General features: G+C 36.2%; 1 protein-coding gene across 3 annotated transcripts; it reads left to right on the top strand.

Annotated features, from left to right (window-relative positions):
- Window positions 1-1,567: 1,567 nt before the first annotated feature.
- On the top strand, window positions 1,568-11,940 carry LOC124154264. 3 transcript variants are annotated; one of them, XM_046527877.1, is made up of 6 exons: window positions 1,568-1,783; window positions 2,187-2,307; window positions 3,792-4,068; window positions 6,527-6,779; window positions 9,938-10,360; window positions 11,298-11,940. In XM_046527877.1, exons 1-6 carry the CDS (start codon window positions 1,721-1,723, stop codon window positions 11,652-11,654), a joined length of 1,494 nt encoding a protein of 497 aa, XP_046383833.1. In that variant the 5' UTR covers window positions 1,568-1,720; the 3' UTR covers window positions 11,655-11,940. The 3 variants fall into 3 exon arrangements, with proteins under 3 accessions (XP_046383833.1, XP_046383835.1, XP_046383834.1); XM_046527879.1 differs by lacking the exon at window positions 1,568-1,783 and adding an exon at window positions 1,901-1,992; XM_046527878.1 differs by lacking the exon at window positions 1,568-1,783 and having other exon boundaries at window positions 2,011-2,307.
- The last annotated feature ends 11,567 nt before the right edge of the window (window positions 11,941-23,507 follow it).

Here is a 23,507-nt window from a genome sequence, read left to right on the forward strand (position 1 = left end):
CTAACGTCCCTACCCAGTTCGTGGAACGCCTCTACGCAGGGATGGCAACTGAACCAGATTTTCCCCGTACCAACTTTCCAATAAAAAAAAAGTTTCGAATATTTTACTTCGAAATATTCAGCTTGTTTTGACTTGAATTCCCAACGAAAACAATTAATTAATACGGTGAATGTGATGAGCATCTGTACAATCCTGCCTCTTATCCCCGCCGCAACGAAAGTATAGCCTACAGCTCGCATATCCAACAAAGAGCGCCAATATTTGAATTGAATTAGTCGTGGGAAATGATTCAAGCTTTTTTATGAAGGCACTTTTTTAAAGATATCATAACCGAAGCGAAATGGAAGGCTATTTGGTTGGCAACGTAAAATACAAAATTGCAAATTTATTATTCCAGGAGTTTTTCATTTTTGAGAGACATGGAAATCAAGATAAACGTTACTATGCATTTATAAAATTTATCTAATTATATTTTGTGAATGTAATTTCAATTAAATTTAAAAGATATACAAATAAGTACACGCATCGTCATTGAATTAGCAGTGCATTTCTAGTGAAGGTTTTAAATCAATTTAGCGGCCAGTGAATAACAGAATAATAGGGAAAATAAATGTTTCCAAATACCAAACATTGGCGGATTCAGGACTAGGCTTCAAATTTTGATGATATAACTTCAAATATGGAGTAGATACCCCTATGAAAAAATTGTATAAAACTGTTTCAAATTTTTATACATTCTTATACATTACCATGGCAATGTATAAAACATTGAAACAGTTTTATACAATTTTTTCATAGGGGTATGTAATGGCCATATAGGAAAATAAGATGTTTGATATTTGTCGTCCAAATTTAGAGTTTAAAAAATCAATTGCGTGTGCCCAAATGGAAAAAATGGCCCGAATTAAGCGATTTTTCGCGTGAAAGTTGAAATGTTTTCTCGACAAAATTTCTGCGTGGAGCCTAAAGAGCTGGCAGAAGTAGATGACATGAACTAATATCTCCACGTCGTTCTTTAGGGAAATTTTTTTCTTGCATATATGACAAATGTGAAATATTCTAGGTACTACGACTTTCTGGGAATAGCTTCAGACAGGAACGGGTCCCTCTCTGCGTGATGTTGACAACCCCTGAAAGATGCGTGATTTTCTTAGTACTTCTTTTCTCGGAATAAACCGCTGAACACAAGAGAACCGGAGGTCTCGCATAATGAACGGAAGCTATGAACTGCTGGGCCTCCGCCATTTAGTTTAGTTACAAGCTGAAAGTAAAACTGTGGAAGTTACTACTACCATTCTTAACCCTCCGCACCCGTGGTACCCTAATACTCAAAGAAACCCTCCAACTAGCGTATTCAGATTCCCCCTCTTTTTGTAAGCACGCGTGGTGAATTATTCAAAGTAAAATATATGCATAAAATAGACGGGTTAAAATAATTAGTCTCCTAGTCCTTTGCTATTCCTCTTTTTTAACCACTATAGATTTTAATTTGTCATAATTGAAAAATTAAATTAATAGTAAATGAGTTATGAAATTGTCTAGAATAGATTTGGCAACATCGCGAGAAGCGCGCGGGACGCACTATGTAAACAAAATAACATGAACGTAAATAAACGGTGTATTTATCGACTGTGATCTAAATAATGCATCAGGAAATTATGCTATTCCATCGTAAAGGAAGTATAGAATATGTTATTTTTCCCGGATATTCGTCAATTTGATGCCTATACCGCCAATTTGGTCGCAACATGCACATAACATTGTGGTGCAAGCTCGGATAAAGGTAATCATCGTGATTTCATTTAATTATTATTTGCATCAAATGTTAGCTCACCCGATACTCAACGCTAACCGGATTTTCAAATTATCATAATTTGTTTGTTTTGGGTCCTATGCGTGCGGGCGCCTGTGCACTCGCTAAAAGAACAAGGAAACGTATGAATCATGCAGGTGTTGGGGAAAGATAAGATAAACTTAGCCTTTATAGCACAGGTAGTCATAAGGTACACTCGTTTTTTAATCTCTACCATCATTATCAATGGAAGTTGTCGCACCGTATGATTTAGATCATTTGCCTTGTATTTAATCCAATTTACTTCTAAGTTTGCATCTAGTCTTTGCACTAAATGAAAGTTATTTTATATGTTTGGTTATTTAATTTTTCCTGTTACTTTGGATTCATCCAGTCGGCGAAATGCCCAGCAATTTGTGTTTGTTATAAGTGGCACCAGCATCTCCGGATAGATTGTGTCAAAAGTGGTCTTGTCAATGTAAATATCGGACTAGATAATGGGGACGGAAGCAAAGGTATATTATTTTAAGATTCATTTCATTGTAATTTATTAATTTTACATTTATATTGGCCTTAGTGGTGTTGACGTAGCGGTGACACCGAAATTCAAGAGTGTTAAATCAGTCTTCATTCCAATGTTGGAACTGAAATTACTAATCATGATACTTGAAATATTGCATTTCATTTAGAAATGAATCGTCCATCGCAAGTGCATCGAGTGAATATTGAACATGGGCATAAGATAAAATTCAATACGAATTTGTTTAATTTTTGTTATCTAATATATGTTAGTAAATGAGGTGGTACATGATTATGTGTCATGCAACTTGCCTCTTGTCCATGCCGTATGGTTAGAATTTTTTTTACAGTCACATGTTCTAAAATTTAATGTAAGGTAGACGTTTTTTATGCTCACATTCTGTGCAAAAGACGACCCTGCGGCTAGATGACTTTGAGAATTTTGAATTCCAAGTAATGTTAAGTCTATGCTTATTATATCTTGTAATATTTCCAATAATATGATCCCCTCATAGTTCAAAGATCTTGTTCAAACTTCTCAATTCTCCAATGATATGCTTTAAATGGAGAGAAATGAAAGTAAAATGGATTGAAGTCATTGAATGTTTTTTTTTTCAAATGCATGACGTAGTATGTATATGCTAAAAAATCATGAATATTTGGTTTAAACAGAGGAATTTTTCCTCGATATGCCTATGGTTTACACAGGTTCATAAGATGTTGATCATAAAGTAACATTTTTACCATTCATAAAGATGAAGTTTCCATAAAATAGGTATTACTAAGTAGACTTGAAAAGTAAAGAAATTTTGTTCTGATATTGAAATTGCCTGTCTGTCTGTGGCTTATCTATTAGGGTGGCTAAAGGGACCATTTGGTCAAAACATACATTTAATACAATTGAAATTTTTGCAGGTTGCCTCTTTGTACAAAAGCAATTTATTTTATTTTCCAGTAAATTTACCTACTATAACAAATTACAATACAAATTAGTTTTAACCTTGAGGCTTATTCTGAACATTTTCGTACCAATTAAAGAGACCTAGGTTGTGTGCATATTGTTATCCTTTTAATCAAACAAATGGGCTAAAACAGCAGTTTTTGTGTCTTGAAAATCCCAAATTTCCAAAAATCGCCAAATTTCCACCCCCTTCCGCTGGGGAATTCCCTAGGCCTACTGTTTACCTCCCCCTCCCCTTGGTCAAAACTTAGATCTGCCATTGCAGCCTACCACAATTTTTAATGCTCCAATAATTTGCACCGCAGTTGGCTAGGTAGATCAAAAGGTGCGAAAAAATCCATCCTGGTCAAGGCAAATGATTTTTTCTCTGTGGATTTTTCGCAAAATTTGTTCATTGCTGTATACTTAAAATTAGACCAAAATGGCCTCATTTTCCTGTTGGGCTGACAGTTGTTGAACCCAGGCATGGAGGATTGTGAGATGCTTCGTTGATAGACATATTTTTCTGTCTCATTCTAGGATTTGCAGGTTCAATATATCCTGTACAAGTACTGGATTTATCCTACAATTCCATCTCATCATTGAGGGAGGGAGCATTTAACTCACCAAACTTTGTCAAATTGGAAAGCCTTCATCTCTCCCACAACTCGATCGCAGACGTATCCGTCTCAGCTCTCCAAGGCCTTGGGCACCTAAAACTTTTAGACCTTTCATATAATCGTTTGAGAATAGTATCTGGAAGCATTACGCCATATGCATTGCCTGCCCAATTCTTCAAGGATGCACCAAATTTAAGGTAATATAAGGATGGAGCAGTTCAAATATTCTTTTAGTACATTATTAAAACATGGTTTATAATAATGCCTTTATGAGTAGATGTAAGCTAATGGTGAAATATGCTAGACATAAAAAATCACCATATATTTTTTTCTGAAATGAAAGAAGCTTTGATGATGTGGAAAATTTATGCATATGATAAAATGTAACCTGGCTCACATATATGTAAACCTGAGATAAGATAGAGGGTTGATTGAAAGTAGTACATTTATATAGAATAGGACATTATTTTTTTATAGAAGCCTAAATGATAGGTTATAATCATCACCCTTGGCATTACAGCCCATGTAAGACTATTTATCTTCTTCATAGCTCTCTACCATTCTTCTTTGCACTCTGTTGCTTTATTTCATCTCCAGACTCCAAACTTCCTCAAATCTGCATCCTTCACCCGTTATTTCCTTGGTCTTTCTCTTCTTCTTCCTTCCGGTTTTCCCTCTAAAACTTGTTTCGTTACTCTATGCCCACCTACTTTTTTTGCTCATGACCTGCTCATCTTTATAATTAGACATCTAATTCTGGATTTCTTGATATCATTATTTTTTCTTTTCTTGACCTTGTTTAATATACGATATAATATTTCTTGGAGTTAAGGTCAATTTTAAAACAAGTTTCAGCCAACGTTTCGATTTATTTTTATATCATCATCAGGGCTATGTAAGAAAAAAGTATGAACAATATAAAATACAAAGATTAAAACAATATACAATATTTATACATAAAAAAGGTACAATCAGGTTTTTTGTACAATAATATAATTAAAAAAAAATATATATATATATATAACTATTGCATGAGGAGCGATGCCCGTTCATTCGGATGCAAAGAGGAGTGGTGGATAAGCCGATGTAAAAGGCGGGGCATTTCTGGCATGACATATATACAATGTTTTTTGTTGTGCAGGAAATGTCAGACATTGAGGGGAGAGGGAAGGCAAGGAATTGATCGGGAAGAGGATGCGACAAGTTTTGCATCTTGCACGGTTGCATGGCGAGGGTTGTGGTTTAGTATGTGTAATTTGCTTGGGCAGCGGTTTTGTCAATTTTAAAATGTTGGCCAGATTTGGTGGTCTTAGGTCTTAAGTGGGTATTTGGTTATTAAAGACGAGTGAAGGGCATCGTGGGAAGAATCTGGACGTGGTTGCATTGTCAGAGAGGATGGGGAAAAGGTCTTTTAGGGTCCTACGCAGTACGTCCACGCCCGGAAAAAAGGTCGTGCAGAGGGAAAGAGACTGCGACAAATTGTCCCCGCCTAGTTGTTTCGGGACATACGATTTTTTACGGATTTTATTACGGAGGAGGGATTCCGGGTAACCCCTTCTCCGAAGGGCATGGTGTAAATTGGAAAGAAATCTGTTAAGGGAGTCTGGATTGTTGCAAATTCTGTGACCACGGATGGAAAAAGAAAAAGGGAGGGATCGTTTCATATGTGTCGGATGACAGCTATTTTAATGTAGATATTGCTGTTTGTTAGTGTTTTTAATGTGTACAGAGGTGTGAAATTTATTGGTGGTTAGAGAAATGTCCACATCAAGGAATGTGACACAAGTGGAGGAGGAATAGGATGTAAAATTTCGGATGAAAATGAGTTGAGACAGAAGAGACAGTTGAGACAGGAATGGTCCATAGATCTTATGAAGTATTTTTTTCCACCTCTGTGATGATTTCTCTTTGCTTTCCCTCAAGTTTCACGCCTTCAATCCTTAGGTCGTATGACAGTTCAGTAGATTCTTTCATTTGTATTTCTACAAGCAGTTTTTGCTTTGAATGCTATTTTCTGAGAATAGTATGCTCAGTATCCTAATGCTTCCTGTACTTCAGTCTTTTTTGCAATACAGTCATCATTTGTCAACAAAATCTTCAAATATTTTAAGTGCTCTACTTATCTTCATTTATTGTAATATTTTTTCTCAGTCTTCTCCTCTTTAAAGAAAATCGTGCATATTGTTTTTAAGTGAAAGGTTGAAATCATTCTTATAATATTGAAAGTTTTTCTTCCAGTCTTAAAGCAAGAAATAATTTATGTAATTTAGAGTCATGATCATCAGCAAACATTTCAATTGCAAATTCAATGAGCATGAGTAGGAACATGCAGAAAGCATTCTTCGCGAATTAATTAAGGACTACTGTTTTACCATCAATTTGTGATGTGAGAAATTTTCAATCAATGGTTAACAATTGGCTCTAGTGATGTCAGTATTTTGTGATGATGCAAAATTACATAAAGTGAACAAGCATGAGTCTTAATCATTGTTTTTGGTCCAATTACTTTCTCATTCTTTAATCAGGACATTTTGAGTTCTAGGTTCAATTTTGAAATGAATGTGTTTATGTGGTATTATATTTGTATTTGGTAAATAAATCTTTGTATTTGTATCTGTTTATTGATACTTTATGAGGAAATTATGTTTTTCTTAGGGCCTTAAGACTTGGATCAAATCCTCTAGAAAATGAAGGTTACCATGGAAAGAGCAACAATGAAGAAGGCACGCCGTTTCTTGTTGCTCCTAGACTGGAATATTTGGATCTTGGAAGCTGTCACCTAGGCCATGTTGGACATAAAGCATTTGCTGGGCTTGAGTCCTTGAAGGCCCTTAACATCTCTGACAATCAGCTCATATCCCTCAATCCCATTGCATTTGAAAACTTGACGAATCTTGTTGATTTATGGGTAAGCCTTGATTTAAGTATCTCTTTTCATTAAGTTTCAGTTTCACGACCTGATATATGAGTGATTGATAAATTGAAGTGTTTGCTTAATTAATTGAAATAAACAAATAAATTCCTAATGATTTCTGATCTAAGTCATAGAAATTATCACAATTTCAACTCTTTAGAGTGGAGCAAATGAGTAAAATCCAATTCTGGAGTGGAATTAGTGGCAAATTTAGGGGGTAGGGCACAGTGGTCGTGACCATTATGTATTTACTGGAAAATTCAGGAAAAACATTTCTTGCGTGTTCAATTCTCACTTTTTATCTGCTATCCTACCACGTCAATGGCTCAAATTATTTATTTCTTGATGGACTAATTGTGCACCAAAATATGATTGTCGGTCATGACTTACAAAAGTTTAAAGCTGTACGTACAACAGTAATGTTTTTCTGCGGCGTATTATAATTAGTTGTTTCACGTATGATTTTTTGGAATCTTCTTGACTTAATGAAAAGCAAATAAAACTTTGTAATTCGACATAAATATTTAATGTACGACTTAGGTTTTGACGTGGCACGTCACGATGCCAGAAGATGACGTGCCATGTCAAAACCTAGATCGTACATTAAATACTTATGTGAAATTACAAAGTTTTTTTACTTTTCATTATGCAGTGTATTAAGATCATATTCAAGTTGGATACCCTGTTATCTTATGCATTCTTTGTTGGAATACATTATCATAATACCTACGTGGGAAAGATTGCAGAGCCTTAGACCCATGATTACTAAAATAAATGGGGGTAATATAAACAGATGAGACTGCATTAAGGAAGTATATTCCAATATCTATCCTCTAATCAAGATTCATCCTCAATTTATTCCATTATTTAATAATTTTTTCCAGAAGTTTAACAAGCCTGAATTGCATTAGATTGCCCAGGCAAAGCACATCTTTGTTATTGCTACTGTTATTATTAGATTCATATTCAAGTTCTAAAGGATAAATGGAAATATATGTACATATCATATCGTTATATCTACGTTTCATATTTAACTATACATATTATGCCATCCTATTAAGTATATCCCACAGAATTCCAAGGGTGCTTTCCAAATTTGTGCTAATTTAAAGTATAAAAATTTGTTAGATATAAGGGTACATTGTGTATGTTTTAAATTTGCATGTACTTTTAAAAATCCTTAGGATACAGATCATAAAGTGAACTCATTTTTTAGTGGAGATCTTCTGGATTACTAAAATAATTACCAAAATAGATGAGACTAGAAGAATAAATGCATTATTTAAATAATGAACTTTGTAGAAGAATTAATGCAGAAGATATTCATTTCATAGAAGTTTTGAATGCGTATTGTGCTCGAGTGGGGAATCTGTCTTTATATAGTGGAAAATCCTAAGCTTTAAATATAGCTGTAGTCCAAAGCCCTGCTTATATTCATATAGTCGAAGAGCTGAAACTTAAATAGTTATCTAAATAATTTTTGATTATTTTTAACTGCACTCCATTCTAAGCTATTATTTCACTGCTCCATTTTCCAATCAGTATGATTTGTTCCAGTGTAAAAAATGTATTCTTGCCCCATCATGAACTTTAAAATGGTTTACTGTGGCTGCAATAGGGTAGTTTCCTTCATCAAAGAAAACGGAAGGCATTAATTATGATTCGTTACCCACCATTACTGTATTCATAATATACAAATTATTTCGTTTTAGAAATACCGGTTTAGACGAATGGCAATGGTCCATTTTTATCTTCATTTGAAAAGGGCCAGATTGGCGCCTATGCGATGCCACTCCACGTGACGTCACAGGGACCTAGTTTCTATACGAGAAGATAGGAGTTATACACCGTCTGAGGTTACCATTGCATGCATGAGGCGCAGAGCTCAGGGAAACATGTCTTAATAATCACTTATTAAAACTGGCTAAGGTCAGAAAGTTTTCTTCATTTGATAAGGTATTTATAATCCTTATTTAAGCCAAGCGCAACCAGCCAGCAGGGTACTCAGCTACCCGCTAGCAGCCTGCGTCGTATCAGCGCTAAGCCTCGCCTCAAGGTCACCTCACAGGGCGGCAGCGGGAACCAGAAATACGTCACACGGAGAGATTTCCCGGCATTCATACTTACACGTCGCGTTTTCGCGCGGTTGAAAATTTTCACTTTTAATTTAATCGCGAAAAATAGATAAAAGGGTGAAATACGTACTCCAGGAGTAATAATCTTTCGATTTAGGCAATAAAAAAATAATAGGAAACCACCCTATTGGGTAGCACAACCCTGTAAGTGGTGATATATTTACCGTATATGTCTGAATATAGTCCCCCCTTTTTTTCCAAAAATGCCTGTGGTAAAAGTAAAGGGAGGACTATATTCAAACGCATTTTTTTAAATTTTCCCGAAACTAAAGCCTCAAAATTAGGGGGCTATATTCGGAGAAATACGGTAATCGTTGGCAAGTTAACTTTGTGGAAGTTCATATCGTAATTAATTGAACACAAATTTTGTTTTTTCCACACTTTATTACTTGACCTCAATAGGTTTCAATGTCTTTGAATAATTTTTATGAAAATATGTGAGGCAAATGCAAAATTTATGCTCAATTCATTACATCGCAGCTGTAACTAAAGGAACAGGTTGACGCTAAAAAATATAAAGCTCTTCTCTGTGTAGCAGATGACAATGATGCTAATTCACATAATCCTGATTGAATTTGTCAAACATGTGCCATGTTTGTCCACTACTTACCTAATTAGGTAGCACATATTTTCAAAAAAATAGTTTGATTACTAAATATCAACCACTCCTAGCCGCCAAGTAACATCTCAAAAAATCATTCCATTGAGGCTTATCTTGGATTTATATTCCAGAAAGTCTAATTATAAGTGTAAAATTTTAGCTGTATAGTACCAAAATTTCGTCCAAATAACATTTGTCATTATATATCTGACATACTGTTTTATGGATGAAATTTTACAAATAACATATTGTGGACCAGTAATTCAAGATATGCCTGAATGGAATGATTTTTTGAGATACTAATCTGTGGCTAGGAGCGGTCGTTATGTTGAATTTAAATATGCATAACATTATTCTGTAGCAAAACTCCTTTTGCTTCTGCTCAAATTTTACTATCTCTTAATTTTTCTTTTCAGCTGTATGCAAACCCATGGCCATGTGATCAAACTAGTGAAATGCAAATTTTAGAGGAATGGCTGTCCAAAAAAGAGTTTGGTTCTGCTTGTCCCAAAAAGATGTTTGAGAAAATGATTGTTGCTAGCCCAACTGATGCTGGACCTCAGAAAGCTGAAGATGACCGTTCCCTCTTATATTACTATGTACAGCTAGAATTAATTGCAGTGGAACAAGATCCTCTGCAGAAAATTTATCATCATCACATCGATATCCCTGATGATGTTCAAGTTTTTGATGAAAAGGCTTTAGATCCTCGTTTCCATCAATTTGAACGCATAACAAACTTTGAATCGAATTTAACAGAGGATTCGGTGTCAAAGAATGAAGTCAATTTCTCTCTGGATGGAATCCCAATTTTTTTTTATTTCATCCTTTCTTTTATGGTAAGTCCCATTGCATGTTTAGAACAGTAAGTTCAGTCATCTCATGTAATGTTAATGTGAATGTTTAATATATTATATAAGTTGAGTTCTTGAGTAGTGTCCCCTTTGTAGCCTGTTGTTCAATTTCTGGTCTACTATTCTTTCCAGTAAATGCTTCAGGTTATCCATTTTTAGTGTTTTATATCCCTTTTTGGCCATATTCATTAGAAGATTTAATTTTAGATCTTAGGGGTACATCAGTTTTTGAAAAATAATGTAAATATTGTCAATTTTTCGGAATATGATTTCTTCCTCCATTTTGGCTCTGAATTGGTAAAATTTTATATAACATATTTCATTTGGAACATGTTTTTGCTACTTTTGGACAGATTAAATTTGAAATGTGCAACCTTAGACAACTTATACTTGTTCAAGCCAATGTTCACTTTACTAATTTTCATATAAATCTGTAGCCACCTGAACACATTATTTTTCATTTTTTAACTTTTCATTTCTATAAATATCCACCGTAGAATGACTTTTCCTCTTTGTTCCCCTCTTTCCAAATGTGTTTCTTTTGTAATTTTTGAACTGTCTATTGCAATTGAATGAAGTCATAAATTATTTTTCAAAGCAAATTAGGTAAAACAATATGACTAGTGAGATGAGAACACAGTCTGGTTCTATTTGCTAATTATTTAGCAATAAGCAATTTTTAATTTCTGAAATTTATAATTACCAATGATTGATGCATATAATGCTGTTATAGAATGAAATTTTTCATTCTGCTGTCATGTTGGTTGTCATTGTTGAGCATCATGCCATTATCCAGTGAGCGAGATAACATTTTTATATATTTAGACTATCGCTGTTGTTGTGAAGATTGTGCTTTAAATTTTATAAGTTTTTGAGAAAATGATGTTATTGAAGGTCAGTGTTTGTGACTTTTTCTTTTCAGGCAGGAGCTCTGTTCTCATTCCTTTGTACATTTATGTATTTTACAAAACCTTGTGGAGGCTTTTGTGCTGATTTTGTGAGAATGCTTCGGCAAGGCAGCTCATCTGATTCAAGAAGAAGGTGCCTGAACCGTTTTAAGTCCTTGAGTAGGGGTGAAACCTCTTTTACTGAAATGAGATCTTCCAGAACAAATGGAGAAATGTATTCCTTAATTGACGGGAGTTTGGATGAAATCCATACTGTCGGCTTGACTACCCCTGTTATGCCAAGAGCTGCCCCTTCAGCTCCGAGGATTGAGACACCTCCACCAAGTTATGCAGAGCATTTATCATTACATCCAATTGGAAGAAACTCATAAGCCGATGTTAAGATCTTGAAAAAAATGTGTATCAACTTTATTGTCTTGAGAACAAAAATTTTTGCTGTAGATCTTTAAAATTTAGTTAACTGTGAGAGATAAAAGTTTTTGGTGCTCAAGTGGATTTTCTCTAAATGTCTTCAGAGATTCCTCACATCATGTTCATGTAACTGCTTCTTATTTTTATTTTTTTACCTTTTTTACGGGCATCAGCGATTTGAGTTTTTCTAATATTCAAGCAATCATCTCAGTGGCGTCGCGAGGGAAAGGGTCTGGACCCCCTTCCTCTTAAATATTGAAAAATCATGAATTTACATAAGATTTATTTGAAAAATAAAGTTTTTTTTCGATAATGAAAAGTGTTAAAATTGTTCTGAAGCCCTCCACATAGTACCCTGTTTTTCAAAACTTTTCCCCCCCCAGGTTTTGGACAACCGCCCCTGAACAAAATTCCTGGCTATCCAACTAAATCATCTATGTTAAGAACTAGAACCAATGTGTGTATAAACTTTATTGTCTTGAGAACAACAATTGTTGCTGTAGAGCTTTAAAATTTAGTAAACAGTGAGTGATAAAGATTTATGGTACTCATGTGGATTTTTTCTATATGTCTACAGATATTCCTCTCATCATAAGGTTAATCTAACTTTCTTTTTTTGGCCTTTATATTCCGGCATCAGCAATTCGAGTTATTTGAATATTCAAACATAGGTCTGCTCAAAGTGATACCTTCAACCTTGTATTACATTTCATGAATAAATACTCTAGGATGAAGTTATTGTTGTGCTGAAACTATGGGATTACTATGAAGCGATTTTTTGTGAATATTTTTGCCAATTTCAATCATAAAAAGAGTATAGTCTTGTACAGAGCTCCACAAAACCATTTAAAAGGGTTGAATGGTGTTATGAGAGTTGCATAAACAAAACCCAAGGCGAAAACAACCCTAAATATTTGAGAGATATGGCCAGAAATGAACCGCCTTTAAAATAATCTCCCCACAAAATGTCCCCCATCTCCATAAACCCCCACTCAGAATTATTTTCTGGCTGCCGCCCAGGCAAAAGGTCTGAAGTTTCAGCAGAATTCTGGTGTGCTGGGAAATTTAAAAATTGTGGAAATTATCATTGTAACGTATCTCGGCTGGTGTTCCATAATTTTTTTGCCCACCCTTAGGGGTCGGAAGAAAAAAGTGATTTTTGCTGTGTCCACATCCTTTATCGGGTGCAATGACAGGTGGGGTTCCAGAGGATATATTTTTGCAATTTTTTGAGTATATTTCTAAATACATGAGAAAATAATTGCCATTTTTAAAAATAATTAAACGTGTTTATACATCAATTTAAATATGGTTTGCCGCAAGGTTACAATGGAAAGCAAGTGAAAAGAGTGAAAAGTAGTAGACCAGTTGATTGGTAGTATGCACAATCAAATTTCCCCTCCCCTTATCAATTATTATATTAAAACCAACTTTCCTCCTACCCCCCTGGGTGGGGAGGAAAGTTGGTTAGAAGCATTAGTTTTTGGCTGATCATAATTGATTTATGTACGAGAAAAAAGTATATTAAAGAAGTATTTTTACCAATTTATGAATTATATCGACTGTGAAAGAGTGATAAATAACAAAATTTTTCCGTTTTAGATCTATCCCCGACTTATCAAGCCATTCTTGACTAAAAATCAATTGGCAGATAACAAATCCTTTCGCTGATAATTTGATGACGTCACGCGCTCTTGTCAAACAGGTCACTACTTCTCTGTTACTACTAGCCGTATCGCATCGGCCTCGGGTGGTCTGTTGCTATTTACACTCTTTTGAGTGATTCCTTCCCTCGATGATCGGCTGTCTATGTGAACGAATCATGGAACCGGGACACACATGACGTCACCAACTTTTTAGACAAATAGACGGCAACTTTCGCGTTTTTTTATTTGAATTTATGCGATAATGGTAGAAATTTTCGTTGCAACTTCTGTTTCCCTTCCATCTTCCGATTTGTTTAAAGAATTCCAACGATTTTGGATCTGATGGCACAAATAACATAAAGCTAGTTATTTACGCCGTATGTAAGAGAGGACACCCAGCGCGCAGTGGTCCCTAAACGATAAAAGCTGGTCAAAAGTCAAATTTTTTGGAGTTTACAATGGCGTATCTATTCGTATTCTGCAGGATTTAGCCCACAGTATTTTGTACCTTACAGGTTTCTGTAAGCATTGTTTATGGGTTCGTTTACCCATTTTTGAGTTATGTCGACGGTGAAAGTGTGCTATAAATACCCAAAAAATTCCATTTTTAGATCTATTCCTTATAAACCTCTCAAAATGGTCATATCGAGAGCATGCCCGACGCGCATAAAAAGTCAACTTATTCAACACCTCGAAATTTTAGTAATTGTCATGGGATTCATTTATCAACTTTTATTCGTGAAATTTGTTCCTTTATACATAATTTCTCGTTAAATAGGTCTTTATTATTTGAAATTAATATTATATTATTTATAATTTTTACTACTTTTGGGCTGTTTTTTACAAAGTTATCGACATGGTTTTGTGCTGCTCGAAAATTTAGATGCGGAATTCTTTATAACAGTACCTATTTACCACAAAACGCGTAAAAAAAATCGCCGATTCTAGCTCATCCGCTGCGGCGCGCAGTGGCCCCAAATCGAAAAAAGCTGGCCAAAAGTCATTTATCCGACTTTTTACGAGGAAGTTTTGAATTATGTATTCGGATTCTACAGGATATGGCCTACAATTTTTCGTACCTGATAGGTCTGTGTGATTACTATGTTGACCTGTATAACCCGTCAAACATGGGCATATTCAGCCTAAAACGCCCGACGCGACGCGTAGAAATAGTCGATTTTAGGGAAATCCAACTTAATAAATAACTATTTTAATTTCATGGGATTCATCTGTTAATTTTAATACGGTAATTTTGTATATTTTTGCACAATATTATGGTAATTTTTATTCGTTTCAGAATTTCTTATAACAATATTTAATTATTTATAATGTTAGATATTTTTGGGCCTATTTGTAGTAAAATGTGTCGATAAAGTGTTGTGCTGTTCAAAGATTCCTATGCAGAATCCTTGGGAAGAGTATATGCAACAAGATGGAGAACAAAAGTCTTGCCTATCCGACATCTAGAGAGTTTTAAATTGAGCGGTGCACCGCTCCGCTGAGGGCGGCTGGCCGGCGGAAGACCGAATGACATTATCGTTCAAATATTTCATTATCGGTGGTTGAACTCGCATTGTGTACACTTACTACTTGTACATCCTGTGAGATTGCATACATCAAGTGTTTCACGCCTACCGTATGCACACTTCTCGTTTGTGCACTCACCTTCAAATATTCATGAAACCGATGAGGGTCGGTTTTCATGCTCTTAATGAGAAAAATTATGAGTGATCAAAAGCGACTACATAAGTCACTATGTGAAAACCTTACAGTAACCACTAGATGCTTTTCTCTGCACAACTATCTTCATATTTCTATAGAGAATAGATCCCTGTCATGCTGTACAGCGTTGTCAGCGCGTCATTCCGCAATATTAAGGTCTTGGCGCTAAGAGAAATAAATGCTCCCTAATCCCCTGCCGCCCCAGTGCCGCCAAGAATTGTTCACAGGATCACTTCAACAGCCCGTAGACGTAGATAGGATGGAATGCGGGGGGAAAATTCGTCTAAACCCACCAAGGGTGCATGCATCTTGCGAGTGCATTTTTCTCATATAATAACGGAATGAGGATGACGGCCTCCCTCACCATGACAATTGCATGGATGTGGTGAATATTTCCCGCTCAGTTTTACTAAATGATTTTCTTAGTTTACAAGTGCTGTGCTCCGAACTGTGTTAACACTGCTAACTCGAGAAACTTCTACTGACCAGATAATTAAAGCACTTGGTTTGCCTTTGTTTGGCTTTCAAATTTCAGGATACGCCGGAAACTCAGAGGCAAGTCTTTATAAGCTTTTACATCTTTCATTCAATATCAACTGATGATTTTCGTTGTTTTTGGTTGAAAATAGACAACTTTTTGAAATCTCATTCATCGTTTCAGCCGTAAATATGCCTGTTAAATTTGAAGCATGAGTGCCGCAAATTTTTCGTACCTTGCGGTGTACAATAAAAATACAGAGAGAAAGAGTATTCATAAGCGAAGAGGAAGGAATATGTCGTGGAATATTTGGAAATAAGATTTCGACTGAATAAAATCAAGCATGCCCAAAATATTCTGACGCGCTTTATGCGAGGAATTTTTTTCCCGAAATACATGAGAAAGAGGATTCAAAGCACGAGGACAGATGAACATTTCAAAGAGACGTTCAAAAGCTGGTTGCAGAAGGAATTTAAATTCCCTCCAGAAGTATATCAATCTCCCTCTCACATCAAGTGAGTGCAAATAATTACCGTGCACGCACAGTCGGCGAAAATAATCATTCATTAATCTCACTCATCATATTTTTAAAAGTGGAGTTTTAATTCAGGATTTCATTTCAGGCAAGATGAAATTACATGTAAATATAAAATTATAATCAATAAGTAAGAAATATTGGACGCGTTTCCATGATTTTGAAAAATCTACGAACAGATGCTTTATATACATGAAATGCAATTATTAATGTGATTTGAAATTTTCATTACAGGTATCGATTAAAGACTTATCCTTCGACTTTCAGTGATATTTAAACCCCTATATTACGGCTTTGGGATAAATAATGAAGCCTTCAGCCTATATTGCATGTAAACAGCTGAGCTGTACACCGAGCTGTGTGGTTGGTATGAAATGCCGCCCATGGTACATAAAGTACTGATACATGGAACAGAAATTGGCAAAGAATCCTTTCTTCCAATTGGAGTTTTAACGGATGAAGCATTGAAGGCCCGGAACATAGACATGAGGAAATTCCGAGAGCACCGTGCAAGAAAATCCTCAAGAGTGCTAAATAATAAAGATATCTTTCGAAGACTCCTTTTAATTTTAATTACATCAGAAGTTCCAAAAAAACGAGGCCAGTCTATCAGGTGAGGTGAAAATCTGCTAATTTTAAGTGATTCGCAGAGCGACAAAGAGTCAGGTGGGGTGACATCAGACGACGATTCATTTAAAATTTGTTTTTTTGGATAAGTAAAATTGATTTTATTGAAATTTAAACATTATTCTCCTTAATTTCCTTAATATCAGTCAATTTATTTAATCTAATTAAATAAATTGACTGTTGTGATGTGACTTCTCAAATACATGGAAGCTGAAAATGTATAAGTATGAGTAGTTTTCCGATTTCGGTATCTCGCCGACTACTCTGATGGTCGCGGGTTCGAATCACGTCAATTTCATGTCGTATTTCTATCATGGCTTTTAACTACAATTTGTATGTATTTTACTTTAAAATTATACTGTTTTATAAGTTCTCCATTAACAGCACGTTATCGCCAATCGCAATGACAAATATATCGAGATTTTCTAAAAATTGTTTAAATAATGACAGCTCAAAAATGCTTAAATGAAGAGATAGCGTAAAAGTAATGCCAAAATCTGATTTAGGCGATCAAAATCTGTAACGAGCTTTATTTTTTGTTCCTAATTTAGGTAAAATTACGACGTTATTAATTTTGGCCAGCTTTTTTTCGATTTGGGACCACTATGCGGCGTCGGCATTAGCCTGCCCTTTGCGAGAGGCGGGAAGGAGACCATGGGCTTCCGTCCCATCCGACGGACGGAATGTTGAACTTTTATAGCCCTCAACAAAGAACTACTAGAAGGGATCGGGGGATCTGAACACCCCTTGCCTACTTGATCCCAATGAGAGAACATTTTCGATAAGCCGAATAGTTTAAAACTTAGACAAGGACCGCCGGCCGGAACGGCGTTCCGTCACCTCTTAGGGTAATTAGGGTTCTATTAATAATAATAATTTGTGAGCACCGTACATAAATAAAAGCTTTTAAAAATTTCATTGCTTTTATATTTGGTAAAACATGAATCCTCTTTGTAACTTTTATTATAAGTTGAAAAAAATCTGAAGTTTTAAGGAGGTGATTGTGTTTAAAAATCATGTGCGGATACAAAGGCGTACACAGGATCAAAACTAGGGGGGGGGGGGGCAAGGGGCAAGTCATGGTTCTTCAAGTTATAGGTAAGATTTAAGAATGGAAAAGGTGAATTAAACCAACATTTAAGGAACTGTAACAGCTCTTTATTAGTTTTTAAAATTATTTTCTTGAAAAAATATTATTTTCCTGAAAAACATTTGCGATTTTTGCTCCTAGGAGGGGCAGCTACCCCCTCCTGCCCTTCGCCGGGTACGGCCATGTGTGGATATTCGTTCGGGTACCTAAAATTTTATAAGTTGAGCTATGAGACCGTCATACTCATAGATGTGGATCCAAATTTACTACCAGTTACTCCTTTACTTTAGTTTGGCGTTCACACAATTTGACAGCTAATGCTCTGTGTAAACAGGCCTTTAGATTATTTACCCCTGCCAAAAACTTCTTCTATCTCATATTAGTGATAAACTGAAGTTTACTACTCTTTTATTTGTAAACAAGTGCTTAATTTGTCGCCTAGTCATTTTTCTAAGTCTCAAGTCAAAGGCCTTAAATGACGCAGATTCAATATACCGCGCATAGAATTCGCTTTACAATCGGTCCTCCGTATCGGCTTTATATGGTAAAGTGAGGGTCTACACTCGCACTGCTGACCTTGAATTCTCCTCATGAGTAATCCACTCCACTGCTGTGGTTTTCCTGCCTTCTCATGCACCCTGCAGAAAATTTGCCGAAATATATCCCCCAAAAATCCACTTCGTTTTAACTTGGCTTGGCTCTTCACCTCTTCCAGCGGCGCAATTACAACTCAACGATGGATCACGTAACCTTCGGGCAAAGCATCGCGTCGAGGAGGTGAAACGAGTTCCTATTTTTCTCGTGCACAAATCTTTCCCCGTCTTTTACCCTGTATTTATGTTCTTCTCTCGAGAATTTTATCGCTCGAGCTTGCGCGAAAACAATCCAGGGTGATAATCAACTGAAGAGAATGAGGTGATCCATCTAGATGGGGATAAGAGGAAATCCCCCTCACCAAAATGAGAGAGAAGTAGTTTTTGACGGGGGTAAATGATCTAAATACCTGTTTACACGGAACATTAGCTGTCAAATTGTATGAAAGTCGAAATACACCGTGTAACCACCCAACTTCTGCGAATGCATGTACAGAAAATAGAATGTATTCTTGTTTGATTCATGCATTCGCACGTGTTTCGTTCCGGTAAAAAAAAATTCATGCCATCGGACATATACTCGTGCGTGTTATTGTATAATGTAAACAGACCCACTTTGAAACCGAGTGCCATCATAGTTAGTGTGCGTTGTGGCGGTCTAAGGTGATTGGGCGCCTTCGGTCACGACCACCGAGAGACAGAAGGTGGTCTTGCCTCGGCTGGTACTCATGATAGGATCCTCCTTACCGAGGAATGCGGGGGTTCTCCCCCAGAAAATGTTTGGAATTATCATGCCCGGAAATGGATTTTGACGCTATTCTGGCCCTTAAATACTAAATAAAAGTTAATCAAAAATAGCATTTACGTAAGAAAAAATACTCTGAAAAGTGAGAATTTCACAGCTTGTAAAATTCAATAATGTGTTATGGTTATATTATTCATTTAGTGAATTTGTTCCTTGAGGGCCCTCGCGCACTGGCAACTTTTATTTAAACTGCGCTGAAATCTATAAAAAAAAACTCGAAAATAACATTTTCGAAAATCCCTTTCAAAAATGCATAAGGTTTTCTTTATTCTCCTGGAAACTTTATTTTTTTTATTTTTATTTAATATTTTTATAATAAAATATTTGTAAATAAATCAACTAATGAAAACGTAGAATTTTATAATTGGAAAAAATTGTTTCAAGTAATCTGAGACTCAGTGATACTCCATAGTAGTACCTACCGTTTTCTTAGCCTCTTTTTTCTTTGGTTGACAATCTTTTCTAGAAATGGAACCGGGAGGTCGAACCAGTTGGATTCTCAAATACTCGAGTAGACGCGGCACTCTCTCACTATTTTTGATTAGGCTGTATAACATGATTCACATGGAATTTTTTTCCGGAAAATTTATGCGGGGAGTTTTATGTAAACAAAATCGCAGGGACTGAAAAGTATCCAAAAATCGAACAGTCGCACCGCTTCAGTGGAGAGGGAATATTTTATTGAAATTAATAGTTTGCAATCAAAAATGTGAGTGATTGAACATAATATTTAATTATTTAAACAAAACTGTTAATATAAAATGCATTAAAATTATTTTGTAAACATTATTAATGACATAGTTAATTAACAATTGAACTTTGTGTCGACATCTTTTGCGTCGCGACACCAGGTTTCTATCCACCCTCTTCCTTCATGGCACAAATGGACTTGGTTATTGGGACATCATACCAGGGGCGGATCCAGGATTTCTTTCTGGGGGGACACAAGCAAGGCCGTACCCAGGATTTTGTTCTGAAGGGGGCACAAGGATACCTCGTAATACAAAACGAGCGCAATGATAATGGGGCCGTATTAAAAATCTTGCATATTTTTGAAGGGTCTGGGGGGGCACGTGCCCCCGTCCCCCCCCCCCACCCCCTTTAGATCCGCCTATGCATCATCAGTTACCATACCATTGGGACAGGAACCTAGCCGGGGCAGCTATTCGGGTTTTAGCCCCTAAAATAATTTCAAATCTGGCGACTACCCGCAGTACATCTGCTGAGGAGACTAATTGCGCAAGGGCATCTATCCTCTGACTCTCGATTTTGCCATACAGTTATATTTCACTATTCTTGCTCACAGCTAACAATTCATTTAACACAAGCATTATGCAAACGAAATGTATGACTGGTTTATTTAAAAGTATGATTTTCCAATTCATGCGAATTGACAACGAATAATCAGTGCAGGCAACCCTTATACCTCCCAACCACCGAAGAAAATGTCATGGTGCGCGCTGGGAAAGGGTTGAACAAAAATTGTCGGGAGATGCAATTCTAGAATATCCAAAGGCTGCAGCTGCTTCCGCCCGAGAGATTCTGTGGAAAGATTCAAGAGAAAGAGAGTCTGGGCGGGCGACAACCCTTGGAGAGCGAGACAAAAGGCGTCCTTCCAGGGATTGTCGGTCCGGTGACGAAGAAGGAAATTCTCCATCGCTAGACGCAGACGAGTACCGCCAACGTGAGTCATGCCCCCACCGAGAAACTCGACCTCCTTGATTCACGGCGCAAGATGGGGCGAAAAAGGCGGCTCATTGACCGGTATGGAACAGCCGTGGAATCCTACCCAGTTTCCGGAGAAGCGCTCCGTCGTAAATCTGAGGAAAGAAACCCTGTTGACGTCTCGTAAGGTGGAACATGGTGCGGAGTTGCATTAATTTTAAGTAGATCGGAAGATTTCGGAGGGAAAGATTTTTTTTTACTGAGGGTCAAACATGGAAGGAGTTAGGAGATTGGTTTGAGGGAGACTTGTTTGGGGAGAAGATTGCGATGATAATGGTGTCTGTGGGCCAAATAGAATAAAATAAAAGTAAATTTAGGCCTAGACGCTTTGCCTGCGTAACAACCCATCGAAGAGCTCTCGATCGTAAATCTGAGGAAAGAAACTCTGTCTGAATCTCGTTTGGTTACACAGCTTCGTGATGCTGATTTGAATAAATTACCTAGAATTTAGGGGAATAGATATTTTACTGAGGGTCAAGTGTGGAAGAGCTAGGAGATTGGTCAACAGAGTTAATTAATACTAATTATTATTTATAATCACTTATTTGGAAGCAGAATTAATTACTAATCTGTATCTCGGTTATGACTGATATGTCTCGTCGTCAGAAACAGCCGCGCACTAACTCTTTCTCCTTGGATATTGACACCTGAAGCTTTCCCTTAGATTGCATTGACGGATTTCTCGATATAAATATTAAAAATTATTCGGGACACAGCACAGCACATTCTTATCATACTCTTTTCCTTCAGATTTTATCTCAACTACTTGGTTTTTACATACAAAGTGTACCACAGTAAAACTTCTTCCTCCATTTTCTGACGAGGGACAAAAATGGGCGGCCAACTACTTTTTTGACTCTAATCAAAGGCTAGAGCGTGAGCATTGTAAGCAGAGAGAGGATGCCTTAAACTTGAGCGGAGTAAAGGATGTTAAGTAAGCGAGGAGGGGGGATGAAGAAACTTGAGACCTGAGATTGTGTAAAAAATGAAATATCGAAGATTGCGTGAATTAAGCAGAGAAATTAAATGTAGGCATGGGGTAAGGCAAAGCCGATTCGCAATATATTTCAATCTACTTTAATCTGTCTTAATGGTAAATCTAACTTGATAGGCAGATTGTGTATTAACTATCAAGATGTACTAAATTTTAAAGTAGGATATGAATTATTAAGTTTTATAGCCCATGACACGATTCCCACCTTTACGGGTTTTATTTTGAAAATACCCAGCCTTGGTATTTTCTGGATTTATACTAGATGTCATGCTGCTGAGTTTAGCGTGTCATTCAGCTTTTAAAGGCACTACCTTCCGCTGAAATGAAGAATAATATAGTAGGCAATTATATTTATATTTTTATTATTTTGGGAGATATTGTCAAAAAATGAACAGTAGTCGAAAACCATGGAAATAAATATAGAACCCCCCTTCAAGATGAGGAGTAGGAAGTGCAAGGAGCAAAATTTCTTTGCAAATGTAACGCTCTTCATTTTGAATAGAGATCGTTGACTTTCGTGGCGAACGTTGGCAGTCGCAAGAGGACTCAATGCTTCCGCTAGATCGGAGTTAATTTGCCTCAAATTAGAAGGCATTATTTGTTAAAATATGTCTTTCCATCTTTAGTTTTAACTTTTTCAAGTGTTGAATAGATTAAATGTTTGTGGGAATATTTCCGACCGGAAAAATCTTTTATTTATAAAAAAAAAGAATCAAAAGAAAGACTAAAAATAATGGAAATGATAAAAATTGCCACTTGCAATGGAGAAAAGTAATAAGATTATTAAAAAAAGAACAATGGGAAAAATGTTATGAAATCTGTAAAAAACTTTATGATTATCCAACATTTCTACAAACAGAGTGTGCTAAACCAATGCTCTCAATTTTGTGCTTAAGTTTTTGATATCACAAGCAACACAAGCAGACGCAAAAAATGCATTGTACTGTAAACTGACTGGTTTTATTAAACTTGGTTTACCCGTACGGCTGATACGCGCGAAACAAATTACGAATTTTGGACCGTGCTTTGTCATCTCCAAATTTTCATGACGTAAAGAATGAACCATCGTCATCAGTGGCATTTATCACAAATTTGACAGAAATCACCTCGGTTCCTTAACACAGGTTAAAATTTTTATTTTTGAGATACTAACCAGTCTAAATGTGGGTCTACTTTTTGTACACTGAAAAAAAAACGAATATGATCGTCCAAGTGTGTCCGATCGAGCAGGAGTGATGCTTCCTCTAACTAATAAAAAAGATAGGACCAGAAGCGATGCCTTTTTGGTGGCATACGCCAAGTTATGGTGTGCTGGAACACGGTTCAATGATAATGGTTAGGAAGACGAGAAAAAATTGCGGCGTCGCGTCGTGAAATAGTGCCTCAATACCTGCAGCAAAATTTAATTTGCGTTTCCTAACAATTTTTAGGCCACGCTATTGAAGTGTACACTATTTTCAATATTAATAATATACCTAAGGGGCATAAAATATGCTTGTACCCAATGGGCGGCTCACGAAAGGATTAATGAAATCATATCAATACCTTAAGTAGAAAAGAAAGGATTGGCTTGGAAAAATCTGATGTGACCTAATAAA

This window comes from Ischnura elegans, chromosome 2 (genome assembly GCF_921293095.1).
Source record: "Ischnura elegans chromosome 2, ioIscEleg1.1, whole genome shotgun sequence".
Taxonomy (NCBI): Eukaryota; Metazoa; Arthropoda; class Insecta; order Odonata; family Coenagrionidae; genus Ischnura; species Ischnura elegans.

Bases quoted from the DNA above. Each gene is read 5' to 3' on its own strand.
- LOC124154264 (XM_046527877.1), top strand. From the start codon at position 1,721: ATGCCTATACCGCCAATTTGGTCGCAACATGCACATAACATTGTGGTG. The intron at 2,308-3,791 runs GTATATTATTTT...GTCTCATTCTAG, and splicing joins TAATGGGGACGGAAGCAAAG to GATTTGCAGGTTCAATATAT. The intron at 4,069-6,526 runs GTAATATAAGGA...TGTTTTTCTTAG, and splicing joins AAGGATGCACCAAATTTAAG to GGCCTTAAGACTTGGATCAA.